Source organism: Hemicordylus capensis, chromosome 1, assembly GCF_027244095.1.
Source record: "Hemicordylus capensis ecotype Gifberg chromosome 1, rHemCap1.1.pri, whole genome shotgun sequence".
Lineage (NCBI taxonomy): Eukaryota > Metazoa > Chordata > Lepidosauria > Squamata > Cordylidae > Hemicordylus > Hemicordylus capensis.
Window position 1 is genome coordinate 73,254,735 of NC_069657.1, and position 14,212 is coordinate 73,268,946.

The 14,212-nt window shown below is 40.7% G+C and overlaps 1 protein-coding gene across 2 annotated transcripts in view; it reads right to left on the bottom strand.

Annotated features, from left to right (window-relative positions):
- Positions 1–3,679: 3,679 nt before the first annotated feature.
- EHD4 (EH domain containing 4) overlaps positions 3,680–14,212 on the bottom strand; it is a 41,092-nt gene continuing 30,559 nt past the window's right edge. For both annotated transcript variants that reach the window (XM_053286528.1, XM_053286529.1), the window contains exons 5-6: positions 10,515–10,679; positions 3,680–9,438 (exon numbers count right to left, since the gene is read on the bottom strand). In XM_053286528.1, the coding sequence (XP_053142503.1) occupies positions 8,908–9,438; positions 10,515–10,679 (696 nt within the window). In that variant the 3' untranslated portion in view covers positions 3,680–8,907. The remainder of the gene's footprint in view (positions 9,439–10,514; positions 10,680–14,212) is intronic.

Below are 14,212 nucleotides of genomic sequence, written 5' to 3' on the forward strand. Positions count from 1 at the left end.
CTGGTTTTGCACGCTTGTGAGAACCACTGGACTTGAGGGTGAGACCAGTGGCTCCATGGTAGGGATGTGCACAAAACCGGTTTGGTTCGAATTCTAACCAGGTTCGAACCGGGAGGGGGAGGTTTGGTTTTGGTTTTGCTCAAACCCCCACTGGTTCAGTTCGAATTTGAACTGTTTTGAACCATTTTGAAACTCCCAAAGTGGGTGATAGTACCCAAGGGGGGCAAAGAAGCTACCAGAATTATTTCAAAGGATTTTTAAGTGATTTTTGAAGTTTACGCGTCTTTAAGGTTTTTCTCCATAGGGAAGAATGGAGGTTCAAGTAGCCCCATAACTGCACTTGGCGAGCACTGGGGTGGCCCAGAGCGAGTGGTGGTGTAGTGCACAGAGGGTGCACCCTCTGTGCACTACACCACCACTTGCTTCAAAAATCACTTAAAAATCAGCCCTTTGCCCAATTCCTTTGAAATAATTCTGGTAGCTCCCTTGCCCCCTTGGGCACTACCACCTACCACATTCCACTCTAGGCCACCCCTTTCCCCCCGATGTGAAGCTATACATTTGCTGGAATCCTCATTATTCCCTGTGGGGAATTCAAAAATACTTTAAAATTTCACCAAAGATCGGAGGCATGTCCGATTGTCTTGGGGTTTGGCGGGTGGTAGGCACCCCTGGGTGCCCACCACCCACCCCACTTTTGTGCCCCTAGGTGCTCCACAATAGGAGATAATGGGCTGGTTTGAGTCTCATTATGCCCTATGAGAAAAATAATTAAAATTTTTATTTCAGAAGTTCATTTAAAAATCATAGGTGTCCAATTGCTTCGGGGTTTGGGTGGTAGTTGGCACCCATGGGTGCTCCACAATAGGGAATAATGGGCTGGTTCCAGTTCCATTATACCCTATACCCATTATACAATAGGAAATAATGGGCTGGTTCCAGTTCCATTATACCCTATAAAAAGAGAAAGTTTCAAAAATTCATTAAAAAATTGTATGCGTGTCCGATTGCTTTGGGGGTTGACCCTACCACCCCATCTACTTTGTGAGGTTTGAACCAGTTCAAACCTGTTCTAATCACCCCCCCCCCCAGTTTGGTTCAAATTCGAACCTGCAGCTCGAACCTAATGGCTGATTCGGTTCGCATTCAAATCATTGAACCGAACCGGTTTGAATTCAAACCAGTTTGCACATTGCTACTCCACGGTGGCAAGCCCACCTAAATAGCCACCCTCATATGAGGTTAAGGGAGTAACTGCTCCTTTAGTCTTATTTTTTTATCCCCCCACTGGGGGGGGGCTCCCAACAACACACCATGCACTTGCGCAGTGCATTATTTGGGCTCTGGGGGGTAGGACACCACTCAACGGTGCTTCCCTGAGCCCAACCCTCGCAGCAGTCAAGTGAGGCATGGGCGGCCCACAGGAGAGCAACCAATCAATCAATAAAACAAACATGTCAAAGATTGCATTGCACGGTCTTATTCACAGATCTTTATGTAGGAATCACGAAATCACCTTTACATTGGGTTTTTCAGAGCAAATAAGGCCACCCTATGAGTCTATGGCAGATATGGGAACATTAGTGTAAACTGCCCTGGGCCACTTTGGGAAGGGTGTTATATAAATCAAATAAATAAGTCCTCAGGTCCCAGCCCAATTCTTTATCTACCAGATCAGTGCAGCTTTTAGAATTTGAGTTACTGATACTCCCTGAACTCAGAGCCTGCAAATAGTCACAAATTATCCCCTCTTGTGTCAACCCAAGTGGCTCTAAGAATTCTGTGAGGGTCCATCCTTCTCTTGGCCTATATCTGAACCAATCTAAAGCAGGGATTCTCAACGTTGGGTCCCCAGATGTTATTGGACTTCAACTCCCATAATCCCCAACCAAATGCCACTGAGGCTGGGGATTATTGGAACTGAAATCCAGTAACATCTGGGGACCCAACGTTGAGAATCCCTGATCTAAAGGACCTCTTCTGACATTGCCTCAGTGGCACAGGAATTGCTATTACAGCCAATTTCCTAATTTCTTATATGTGGGCACAAGCTCTGGGTGAAAAATTGTGTTCCAATTTCAGGGGAAGCCCAATGGTTCTTTGAAAGCTTAACTGGGATTCCTTCATGTGATCAACAAAGGCAATAAATTTCAAGACAGCTTGCCCACCTAGCTGATCTTCAACTGCACCACACAACTACAAGGATGTGTACCCAGGCACACATTCTGGTGACACAGGGTACGAGGCACAAAACATCTGGTCATGGACTCAATCTGCACCTTAGAACATGCCTCAGAATTTGTTGCAGTGATAAATGGCAAGATCTGCACATTTAGCAGGTGAGGTGGCAAAATGGACCATAACTGCTGAGGCTGCAAGTGGGCATACCATTTTTAAAAATGCTCCTCCACACTGAAAGAAAGAAAAATCTCACAGTGAGTGAGTGAGTGAAAGAATGAATACTCAGTTTTGTCCCACTGTTGTCCCTGATGAAAGTTTTTGCAGACTTCTGAAGTGCTGCAAAAGCCTGTAAGACCTGTTAAGAGAGACAATGTTTTTATTTTATTTTATTTAGCATATTTCTATACTGCCCAAAACTTGCATCTCTGGGTTGTTTACAATTAAAATCATTTAAACAATTAAAATTAATTAAACATTAAAAACTTTAAAAAACCCAACATTAAAAGTATTAAAACTATCAATCTAAGTAAAAGCCTGGGTGAATAAATATGTCCTCAGTGCCTTTTTAAAAATTGCCAGTGGGATAAGTGTGGGAACAATAATGTGATAAGTGTGGGAACAACAATTACTGATACTTCTAAGGTAAAGTTGTGCCCTCAAGTTGATATTGACTCCTGGCGACTACAGAGCCATGTGATTTTCTTTGGTAGAATACAAGAGGGGTTTACTATTGCTTCCTCCCGCGCAGTGTGAGATGATGCCTTTCAGCACCTTCCTATATTGTTGCTGCCCGATATAGGTGTTTCCCATATTCTAGGAAACATACCAGCGGGGATTTGAACCAGCAACCTCTTGCTTGCTAGGCAAGTCATTTCCCTGTTGCAGATCTTAAATCCTCTTTTTGTTGGGGAGGGGGACACACAGTCTAGGACTGGCATCAACAATATTTCCTCACAGTCTTGGACACTAAATGCCTTGTATCACTGCACTTTAAAACACCCAGAGCATCATAGAACTAAAGCACACTGTTAAGCAGACTAGACTAAATATTTACAAACACACTGCAAGAATTGAATTTCCCCCCCAACTTTGAACATTTTCCAGTTTGCATTCTAAATCTGTACCATATTTCCAAAACTTAGCCTGGGGGAGAAATGGCAATGTCAAGCAGTAACATGCAATATTTGGTACTTTAACCACCCCACCCCACCCCTCATGCAACAGTCTCCATCATTTAATATCTTGGGGGGAAATATTCCAGTTAGAAGAGTATGCTGGAGAATTTCCCTCTGGTAATTTCTGCTGGAGAATTCTGCTGCAGAATTTCCCTCTGAACTACCTGTATATACAAATTTTAAAGCTAAAACATATGTTTTAGCTTTAAAATTTGTATATACAGGTAGTTCGGGCACTATGATTAAGGCACTCTTAGCCACTGGGTGGCAGCTTTCCACAGGAATTGATTTTCATTTTCAGATAGAAAAATACCAGCCACAAATATGCATTCTAAATTTATTGTACAGCAATATTCTTATCACCATGACAAAATAATGATTAAAAAGCATATGGTATGCATAAAAATTTACAGTATCCATAATGTTCTGTTCAGATAACCAAAGTGCAACACTAATGAACTTAACCCTTCAGATTAGTATGTGCATCAAGTGTGTTATTTGAGCTTTAATGAAAGTAAGGTAAATAATACAATCTTCAGATTTTACCTGAAATATTTAAATAGTGGGACTGGCCAATCAGTGTATAAATTAGAAAAAGCAAAGCCCCCTGGTTCTCTGTGCTAAAGAGGTTACAGTAACTGAATAGAAATGGTGTCCTAAATGCTTTGATTAAGTTACAAGGTCCACTTTGAGGACATCTGTTTACTTATCTAAAACTGAATATCCCAACTTTCCGTTTAAAGCTATTAGATTGTGAAAAGAACACAAAGGCATTAAACAACATACTTAATATGGCATGGGCCAAGTTTATGGCAATCAAAATTTAGTTTCACTCTGGTTTGACATATGGTTCATATACAAGGTGGGGATGGTGGGAGAAGAGAGGTTGGGAATTCTTCAAAATCCGGATTCATCAACTTCGCCAAGCTTTCAGATCACAGTACCTCCTACACAATCAATGGGCATATCATTTGTGAACTGGAGGTTTTCAATTCAGCACCAAGCCCTGCTTGTGGAAACATCACACATGTCTGTTCTCCAAGTCAGACACACAAGTTTACTTTTAACAATTTACAGGCTCGATTCTTTCCGGTTTATGGAGTTTTGCCTTGCCAAGGGTCTTTTCCACACACTCCTTCCTGCTGCAGTCCCTTGAGACTGTTGAAAAACTGCCCCTGAGAGTCAGGAGACCCTCCTGAACACTTGCAATGCAGCATGGGGAAGGACTCAACAGAAATCAAAACCCCTGTTGTGTAAGAAGGTTCCCTTCTGCAGGCACCAGGGTCACTTTGGATGAAAGCAATATTCAGCATCCTTTGGGTATTCACAAGATTCAGAAAAAAATTAAGAGGGATCTGAAGTGGTCATGTTCTGCTGCCTGTTTCACAAAGCATTTGGCTATATTACATAACTGCAATGGCTTTGTTATTATGAGATGACACGCCACACCTCCCTAGGAAACTATGTGTATACCACCAATGTGAGTAAAGCTCATATATCTTCCTATAGGGAAAATGTCTGAGTGGCTCTTTGCCCAAGGCCCTAGAAACACAGGAAGATACACACGTCCCTCATGTGTCTTCTTTCATGTCTGAAATCACCCTGAGAATCTTAGGATGTTTGTTATAAGTCCTCAGCTGTTGAAAGCATAAGGATCATGACATTAGCTGAACACAAAACTACATTTATCATTTGTAGCATCAAAAAAGAGCTTAAGGACATGCCTCCACTATTTCTGAAGACACTAAAAAATTGGAACAATTGTGGTTGGCAACTTAAGGTGTGCCAAAGTGTCCAAGAGGAGAAAGAAACAGTGACACTTAACAAGCCATTTAAAAGCCTTGTAGAATAAAAAAGGAAATAATGGGACAGTCATTTCATCACACACACACACCTCCCTGCAAAGGAAAAAAAGATACCTGGAAAATTTTTACCTATTCGTTTAAAATAAAAACTGAGTGTGACCTCATCACAATAGACATGAGTCTTCATAGAGTGAGTCAACTAACAATGAATGTAATTGAATTTCTTAGCTATAAAGCTATGTGATTTCAGACAGAATTTGATATGTCATGACATTATTTAGCATCCTAGGAACATGTTTTTGAAATTTCCACTCTTCATAATTTCAGAAGAGAGTCTTGAAATGAATGAGCAGCAGCTGCTAAAGATGCAAGTGAGGAATTAGAGAAAAACATCTTCCAATAGTCAGCCTTTTCCCAATCTGTCCATCTCCTTCCATAGCTGTTATCTACATTCTTGCACTTGCTGTGCAAAATTACTCCCCACCCACCCCCGCATTCTTTCCCCTGTGCTATCACAATCCTTGCTAAAACATGACAAAATCCATGGAAAATCTGAACCTTGGAAATAAAAATTATACTGAGTTGGCTTAATTTGAATTATTTATACTTACATATGTCCATGCAAGCAAAGAGGATATACTCAAGCCTGTTAACAAGATTAGGGGTAGGGCTGCTGGCGTATACCAGATGTGGCCTTCATTATTTGATTTCCTAGTGAACCAATACTAAAAAGTGCATTAAAATAAATTCATCAGTTCCAGGTTCTCAGCCGCCATGCAGCCTATGAGCTGATCTTAAGATGAATGCAACACATAGCTGCAATCAGAGACACAGAATAACAGCACACAAAGACACAAACAGATAAGGACCATAGCTCAGTGACAGAACACATGCTTTGCATATAGAAGGTCCAGGATTTAATCCCTGGCATTGCAGATAAATGTGTTTTGGGTACAGGGCTGAAAAAGACACCTGCCTGATTGCCTGGCAGTGACACTTCTAGTCAGAGCACATAATATGAAGATAGCTGGATCAATGGCCTGCCTGTAAGGCAGCTTCATACAAAGTGTGGAGGTTCTGGAGATTATTCCCTAAATACCATAACTTCTCACTGATCAGACTGAATCCACAGGTGGTAGCAGAAGAGAACAGGCCAAAGAAATGTGGTTTGGTGATGCAGCAGGAATGACTGATCTTGTGTGCTTGCTATGTTTGCTGTGCCTCATGAGAGGATCCTTACACCCAAAGCCCACAGCCTTTTTGACTTGACTGTTCTACCCTACCTTTGGGTATTCACTAAACAGGTCTGATGCCACAAGTCCTGACAGCGTCAACATTACCCACAGGGGCGTAACCACTATTAGGCAAGGGGAGGTGGCTGCCTGGGGCCCCCCACGCCTCGAGGGCCCCCCCGAGGCAAGTCACATGACTATATATTGTCAAGTGTGTGTGTGTATCAGCGAGGGGCCCATTTTAAAATTTTGTCTCTGGGCCCACTCCAGCCTTGTTACGCCCCTGATTACCCATAAATGAAATAGCTGAAAAGGAATGCATTGAAGGCTTGAAGATGCCAGAAAATCTGCTGTGCATGTCAAGAAGAGACCTACAATTATGACCAAACCAATTTGCCCTGTACAAAATGCTATTAGCTACTTTAAGTTAGAACACCCTTGACTGACACAAAATGGAGCTCTTCTCACAAACAGTGAGAAGAGTTCTGGGACGGTCTGCGGGGAGAGCAGGTTACACTCACCCTCCCCAGAGACAATCATCCTTGCTTCGCTGGCGGGCGGATTGCTCACCCAGATGATTGGCAGCTACTCCCTGCAGCTCTTGAGGGTTTAGGGTGCCAGGATGCACCGCCGCATGTCACCCCACTCCCTGGAGCTCCAATAATGCACCGCACAAGCGCATGGTGCATTGTTGGGAACACCCCCCCCCCGAATGTGCCAGCCATGGCTGACACATGAGCAAATAAATGGGGTTAAGGGAGCACTTGCTCCCTTAACCTCATTTAAAAGGGAGGCTACTTAGGCGGGTTTGCCGCCGTGTAGCCGCTGGGATCGGGCCCAATCCAGTGGTTCACACATGCGTGCAAAACCGGGCTGGGCTCCCTTGACCCGGTTTTGCACGCGTGTGTGAATAGCCTCACTATATACCTACAAGGCAGCTGTATAAAATGCATGTGTCATCTTCTTTTTAAAGCTATGCCTCTATGGGATTAAGCTCTTCAATTGGATACCTTTCTAAACCATACTACAGTGGATGGATTAAATAAAAGCGCTGACTTTTGTATGTACCGCACATTTAAAAGGTGCAAAGCAACACCACATTTTTCTTGTTGCTTTTCATGTATGCTGCTAGGTACTTCACAGTGCTCTAAAGGACTTCGTCACACAACACACAATTAATCTATGGAATTAACTGCTGCAAATGTGGTGATGAGGCTGCTGGCTTAGACAAGTGATATGTTCATCTAATTTTAAAACTATCAGCCATGACAGCTAAATGGAGCCTGCATGTTTAAAAGTAATATATCTTTGGCTGTCAGATACTGGGAGGACTACTGACTTCATGCCCTACTTTTAGGCTTCCTTTGAAACTAGAGGGACCATTGGTCTGATTCAGCAGGTCTCTTTTTATATGTTCTACATATAAAGAGGCAAAAGAAGTAGCCACCATAGTCACTACAGATGATAGTACACTTTGTAATTAAATTGTATATATTTAAATTGACATTTTAATCATTCCATGATTTTTCTGAATTTGATTCATACAAAAGATCCTTCCGAGCATATTGTCCTCTTCTTTTTCTCAAAGTAAGCATAAATTTTTAAACTAGTACAAGTTTTAGTATGTTTAATGTTTGCCTAAAGTAATAAAGCTGAACTTAAAATACTTAAAAGAGCAGATGGAATTCCAGGTGTATAGGTAGATTCCGATAGTCATGACGATATTTCAAGTATCGTTAGTGAAGGATAGATGCCTTCCAAAAGAGGATAACTATAACATTTTTAGAGATCCTTTTGAAAACCTAGGGGAGTTTCACATTGTATAATCAAAGTATAAATCACTGGTATAGCTGAAATGATTTTATAGCTACCGCATTTCATTTCAGCATTGTGACTGTAAACATGGTTTTAAAAAATGGCAAATATGAATTTTCTTCCTACTCACAAAAACCAAAAAACCCTACTGTAGTAATTTGAAAGGCACTTGAAACTTTTTTTTTTTTTAGTAGAGTGCTTTTAGAACTATTAACATGCTCATTCCACACAACATTTCTGGTTCCCGTAACTTGCATGGAACATAACATCCAATTTAGGGCCGCCATTTCAAATACCAGAAAGTGTTTCCATTCATGACATAAAAGATATCATGATATGTGCGGTAGATGTGTTTATTTTACTGTGTATATAAAATGTTTATTTCTATATTAAAAATTTATACCCTGCTTATCTATTACGAATGTTGTGTGTGTGTGTGTGGACACACACACACGCTACAATAAAAGCTTTCAAGTACACATATGTACGTGTGCAATGAATCAGACCCAACACACAATAGTTTTCATGCTTCTTCCTACACAAGCATGGTATTTGTACAGGAAAGGTTGAATGTTAGAAATGACCTTGAAAAGGCTTGCCAATAACCCTAATTCCAAGTTTTTAAAAAAATCGATAGATGGGCTTTGCTGTAACAGGATCCTACCTCTTTGAATTTAAACATTTTCAGAAACATGTTTATCACCCATTCAAAGATTTTCTGTGTGATGGAGGTATCAGATGGCTGGGTAAGCTACTGGGGAGTTCATATCCTTCTAGTTTTATCTTGATTAGATGTTTTGCTAATGCAAATTCCTCCTCATCCAGCATGCCATCATTATCATAGTCAGCAAGTTTCCATATTTTCCCCAGGACACTGTTTGGCAGTTTGGAGGTCAACATTTCCTTCTTTGCACTGGCCCCAGAGATTCTGCCATTGATTGGAGAGAGTGTGTAAAAGATCTCATCATATGCAGGTTTATCTTTGGCAACAACCCACTCCTCTTCATTGGCTCCTTCCTTGATACCTTCCCCATAGCCATGGTTAAATGGCCCTGCTGTGGTGCCATCAAATGCCCCACCTTGAACCTTCTGCATAGGCATGGAACGCTCTTCCTGGGTAATCAGATTCATCAGGTAGGCAACTTTATTGGCCAACATGTTATCTACAGCTTCAATCAGCTTTGGTTTCAGAGAATGGAATTTGGTGAAGTCGTAGTTCTCCAGCAATTCCTGTGAAATAAAACATAGATGTGACGATAAGAAAACTAAAAATTGTCTAACATTTCTTTTTTCACTGAACTTTAGAAATGAAAGCTTCAAAACGAAATGAAAACTCTTGAAGTGTGAACATGAAGTGTCCATAAAGGCAGAACTTGTGCTTAACAAACACTTAAACAGTAATCTAACTACTATTGTGTATGGTAGCCCTACTTAACTATTTGCCACTTCAAAAGGACGAACTGCTATAAAATAATAGGCCTGTCAAAGTCACTATAAGTTGCTTCCATGAATTCTGGCCTAGTGGCACAAACTTGTGAAATTTATAAACACACTTTTCAAAGTGTTGCCATTTTTTCCCCTTCCAAAATTGCAATAAAGAAATGGTGGGAGAATTCCACTCCATCAGGCCAGGCCAGCCTTCACCATGAAACACATATTTATCTAGTCTTAAGTGGTATGGCTAATGGAAGCAGTCACTCTAAAAACTCAATACAGTAATAAATAAGTGTATCATACATTAAGGACTCATTTATTTGTCTTTTCTGTTCTCTGTTTCACAAGGGTTCTGACAGACCCAAACAGTAACAAAGACATATATTATTAAGTTTCTGGTGTCATTTTCACTAGTTGCATAGCTTCTGAAGGCCAAACTACTCATGACAGCAAGTGATGTCCCCAAGGTTTTTTTTCCACCCCTCACAAAATGCATCCACCGAGGCTGCAATCCAAAACAGAAGACTTATGCAAGGAGTATGTTTTGAATCTTTTGATGGTTTTTCTGTTAAAAATCCTTCCCCTATTGCAAATCATGTGGACATCTGCAGCTTGGGAGGAGAGGGCAAATTTCAGCAGAAAAACCATTGGAAGGGAAAGGTTAACCCCTCTCTTCCCTGTGTGCCAGTCTTCCATTTCATATTGGAGTCTCAGTGACTGCATTTTGCGAAAGCAATAACAAAACTAAAACCAAACCCCCAAAAACCAACCCTTGAAGGAAACTTGCTTGCAGCATGACATGACATGCCGTGAAGCTACTGTTAGATAGACAGAATCAAAGTGCAAGTAAACAACCTATTAAGGCACTGTACCTGCATTTTCTTGACTTCTGGGAAGTCTCCTGCTGAGATATGGTACTCTCGTTGCAACTCAGCATAAATCTCAGGCAGTTTGCTGATCAGCTCTTTCTTCTTATTTTCTTTTCCAAACACAGCAGGCATTTCCTTCTTCAGATGGCTAATGATATAAGCATGCACCTAAAACAGAACAATGACAATAGAAGTTTATTCTCTTTTTATATTTAGGAGGGAAGAAGCCTGAAGAGATATAACTTATTATATTTAGTAGAATAGGAAAAGTGCACATATCTAAAGATAAAGTTAAGCTTCAGATATTACTGACATACTTCTTTCAGAGGTGACTCTGGGTCAGTCATGTTATCTCTCAGCCTAACCTACCTCGCAGTGTTGTTGTGAGGATAAAAATAATCATGTGCTGATTATTATCATGTGCTGAGCTGCTCGGAGAAAGAGTGGGATATAAATGTAAAAATAAAATTAAAAAATAAATAAGTAGCCCTTTATATCGGGCAGCAGCGATATAGGAAGATGCTGAAAGGCATCATCTCATACTGCTTGGGAGGAGTCAATGGTAAACCCCTCCTGTATTCTACCAAAGACAACCACAGGGCTCTGTGGGCGCCAGGATTCAAAATCGACTCAACGACACACTTTACCTTTAGCCATTCATAAAATCTGAAGAAAGGAAAAGGGGCATATTCCTCAGGGAAAGTGAAAGAAACAAGGTTCTAGTTTTGCAAGCTATGCAAAAGGGCCTCTTCCCATTCAGTGGCCAAGAAAACCACAGGCACGTGACCTTGCAGAATTTAGTGGAACGACAGGGGGACTTGGTAGGCAAATAATGCCAAGTTAAGGAAGGTTGTGGCCTTCTTAAGGGAATGCATATTCTTTGCTCAGTTATTAATACAATTTACCTATGCCAATTTGCAGGAAAGCAAATTACAGATTTTCTCAATCTTGAGGCAGTCAGGTGCTATGGTGACTTGAAGGAACATAAGAAAACCTGGAATGTGTGTCATATATAGAAACGGGATCTGTAACTTCTGTATTTATAACAGTCATGAAGAAGTGACAATTTATGTCATGCTGTAATTACAGCATTGCTTGAGTGCCATTAAGAAATGTAAGAACGAAAGCATACCAGTTCCCGCTTGCTATTAAAGTACTAAGAGAAATTAAAATATTTGTCATTTATTGTACTTAATCTGATTGTAAAATTATTTTAGTGTAGGCATTTTATATATAAACGCTATCATCCTGAATCAGTAAATTCCCAGAAGCTATTACCTTGCTGAATAAAAACTGATGCATTTTAAAGGGTGGTGAACATGACCAGTCCATGTTATACAGGGTGGAAAGCTCTGGGATGGCTCAGATTTGCTAAATGAAGTCTATGTGCTCTTAACATTAGCAGTTTGTTAGGGAACATTAACTTGACCAGGGTCTATCACTCATGAGGCCAGTGTAGTATAGTGGTTAGAGTAGGACTAGGAGTGTTACGACCTAGATTCAAATCTCCATTTAGCCATGAAACCCACTGGGCGACCTTAAACCAGATACTCTCTCTCAGCCTACCTCCCTTATAGAGTTGTTGCAATGATAAAATAACACAAGTGAGGGAAGAACCATGCACAGCACCCTGAACTTGAAGGAAGGCTGGGATAGAAATGTAACAATAATAATTACAAAAAGGGGAACTGAATAACACCGTGTTTCAACTGGAAAAGCTTGAATCTTCAGTACCAAATTGTAAGCATTTTCTTCTTCTGAGACTGAAGAAGAAATGACCTGAAGAAACACGTACACACTCACATAAAAGCAAGCTAAGAGCTAAAGGGTGGGAAGGTTTCAACACTATTTAGCTCTTAGCCAAAAGTAAGCTAAGCGCTAAATAGTGTTGAAACTTTCCCACCTTTGCTTTAAATTCCTTTGCAATCAGAATCAAAATAGCCACATCATAAAGTCCTAGCCTTCTCTATTCAAAGTGTTGCTGAAGCTGAACAGAGAAAGGGGTGTTGAAAGAGGCTTGCAGTTAGAGGCCTGGATAGAAGATATAACATGGAAGTTGGGGATGTAGGCAGTTAGAGAAAATTTAAGTCCTGGAGAAATACAGCTTGTGAGCATCCTATATAAATGCCACCCATTTAAACTCTTCTCTTTGAAGCAAAGTACAACAAGAGACACTAGTTCAGCATACCAAACATACAACGTTGCTCTTGTTGAGACTATCCTAGACTTTTTCTAGCCACTCTACAGCATCGAAGCAGAGAGAAGCATCAACCATTGCGCTTGCCTTAAGTGCCCTGGTGACCCCCAGCCCCTACCCTCCAGACTCCATCAGCAATGTGTCACTTTGCAGAAGAGGGAGAAACAGTAAGGCCTCTTCCACTGGCCTGCTCTGCCTCATTTGCATTTTATATTTCTTGTTAGCGCCTTGGATTTTTTTGGATTAAAAAAAGAGAAGGAAGGCTATAAATACAATACATTTAAATCCACTAGGTTAAAAATACCAATATTATACTATTACACTTGATCTACTTGGAGAAACACAATAGTCACCCAACTCAGGAACATAGGAAGCTGCCTTATACAGAATCAGACCACAGGTCCATCTAGCTCAGTATTGTCTTCACGGACTAGCAGCAGCTTCTCTAAGGTTACAGGCAGGAGTCTCTCTCAGCCCTACCTTGGAGATGCCAGGGAGGGAACTTGGAACCTTCTTTATGCAAGTATGCAGATGCTCTTCCCGTAGTGGCCCCATTCCCTAAGGGGAATATCTTACAGTGCTCACAAATGTAGTCTCCCATTCAAATGCTATTAATAGGGCATGTCAGACTCAGTTTATATTATATGTCGTTAAACAACACTGAAGAAAGTAGCTTGTTCAAAAGTCATTAAAGAGATACACCTACAAGCACCATTCTTAGTTTACACATATAGTATTTAATGATTAATCTTTTAGGAGGTACTTGTTAGTCAGGCTAATTATAACCAAGCTGAGAACTCCCTACAATATCGATGTTTGATATGCTTGTGCAACACCTTATGCAGTATGTCAAGAAACATACTTTCTATACGTCACTTGCTGTCAAATCTGCTGCCCCGTTTACATCACATTTTTAATACACAATAAATGCCAACCACTAATAGGGTGACACACTTTTATGAAAGACATGGGACATATTAAATGTTGAATGCCTTCCTCAGTACTTTCCTGGTCCTACTGAACAGATTACATTCCTTCAAATGCCCTGTGCGTTTCAACAGATAAGAATGCTTTCAGCCTTCAGAGCATTTAAATATGACACAAGTATCACGCGGGGCTGAAGCACTACAGGAAGGCAGCGGGTGATAAGAACTGCAGTTCACAGGGAGCAGTTGACAGGGAGTTGGCAGTTTGCTTGCCTTATTATTCTGATGTGACAGGGATGTTTGGCGTAACTTAGGAGGTGAAGGAAAGGGTAAGTAGGAAACTACATAATGGTTCTGCTTAAGAAAAGACTATCCAGACTTAATTACATAATCTTCTAAACTGGCTTATTTAACTGAATTTACAAATAACTGAACTTATTTTAAGTTTACCTACCACACTGGAACTGCAGTTTCAACAATTAACAGCTGTTTGTGTTCTAAGGATAAGTTGCTTCCCATTCCTTCCATGATAGGAGCCCCATATCTTTATGCACTTTATTTCTAAATTCTAAGTGTAT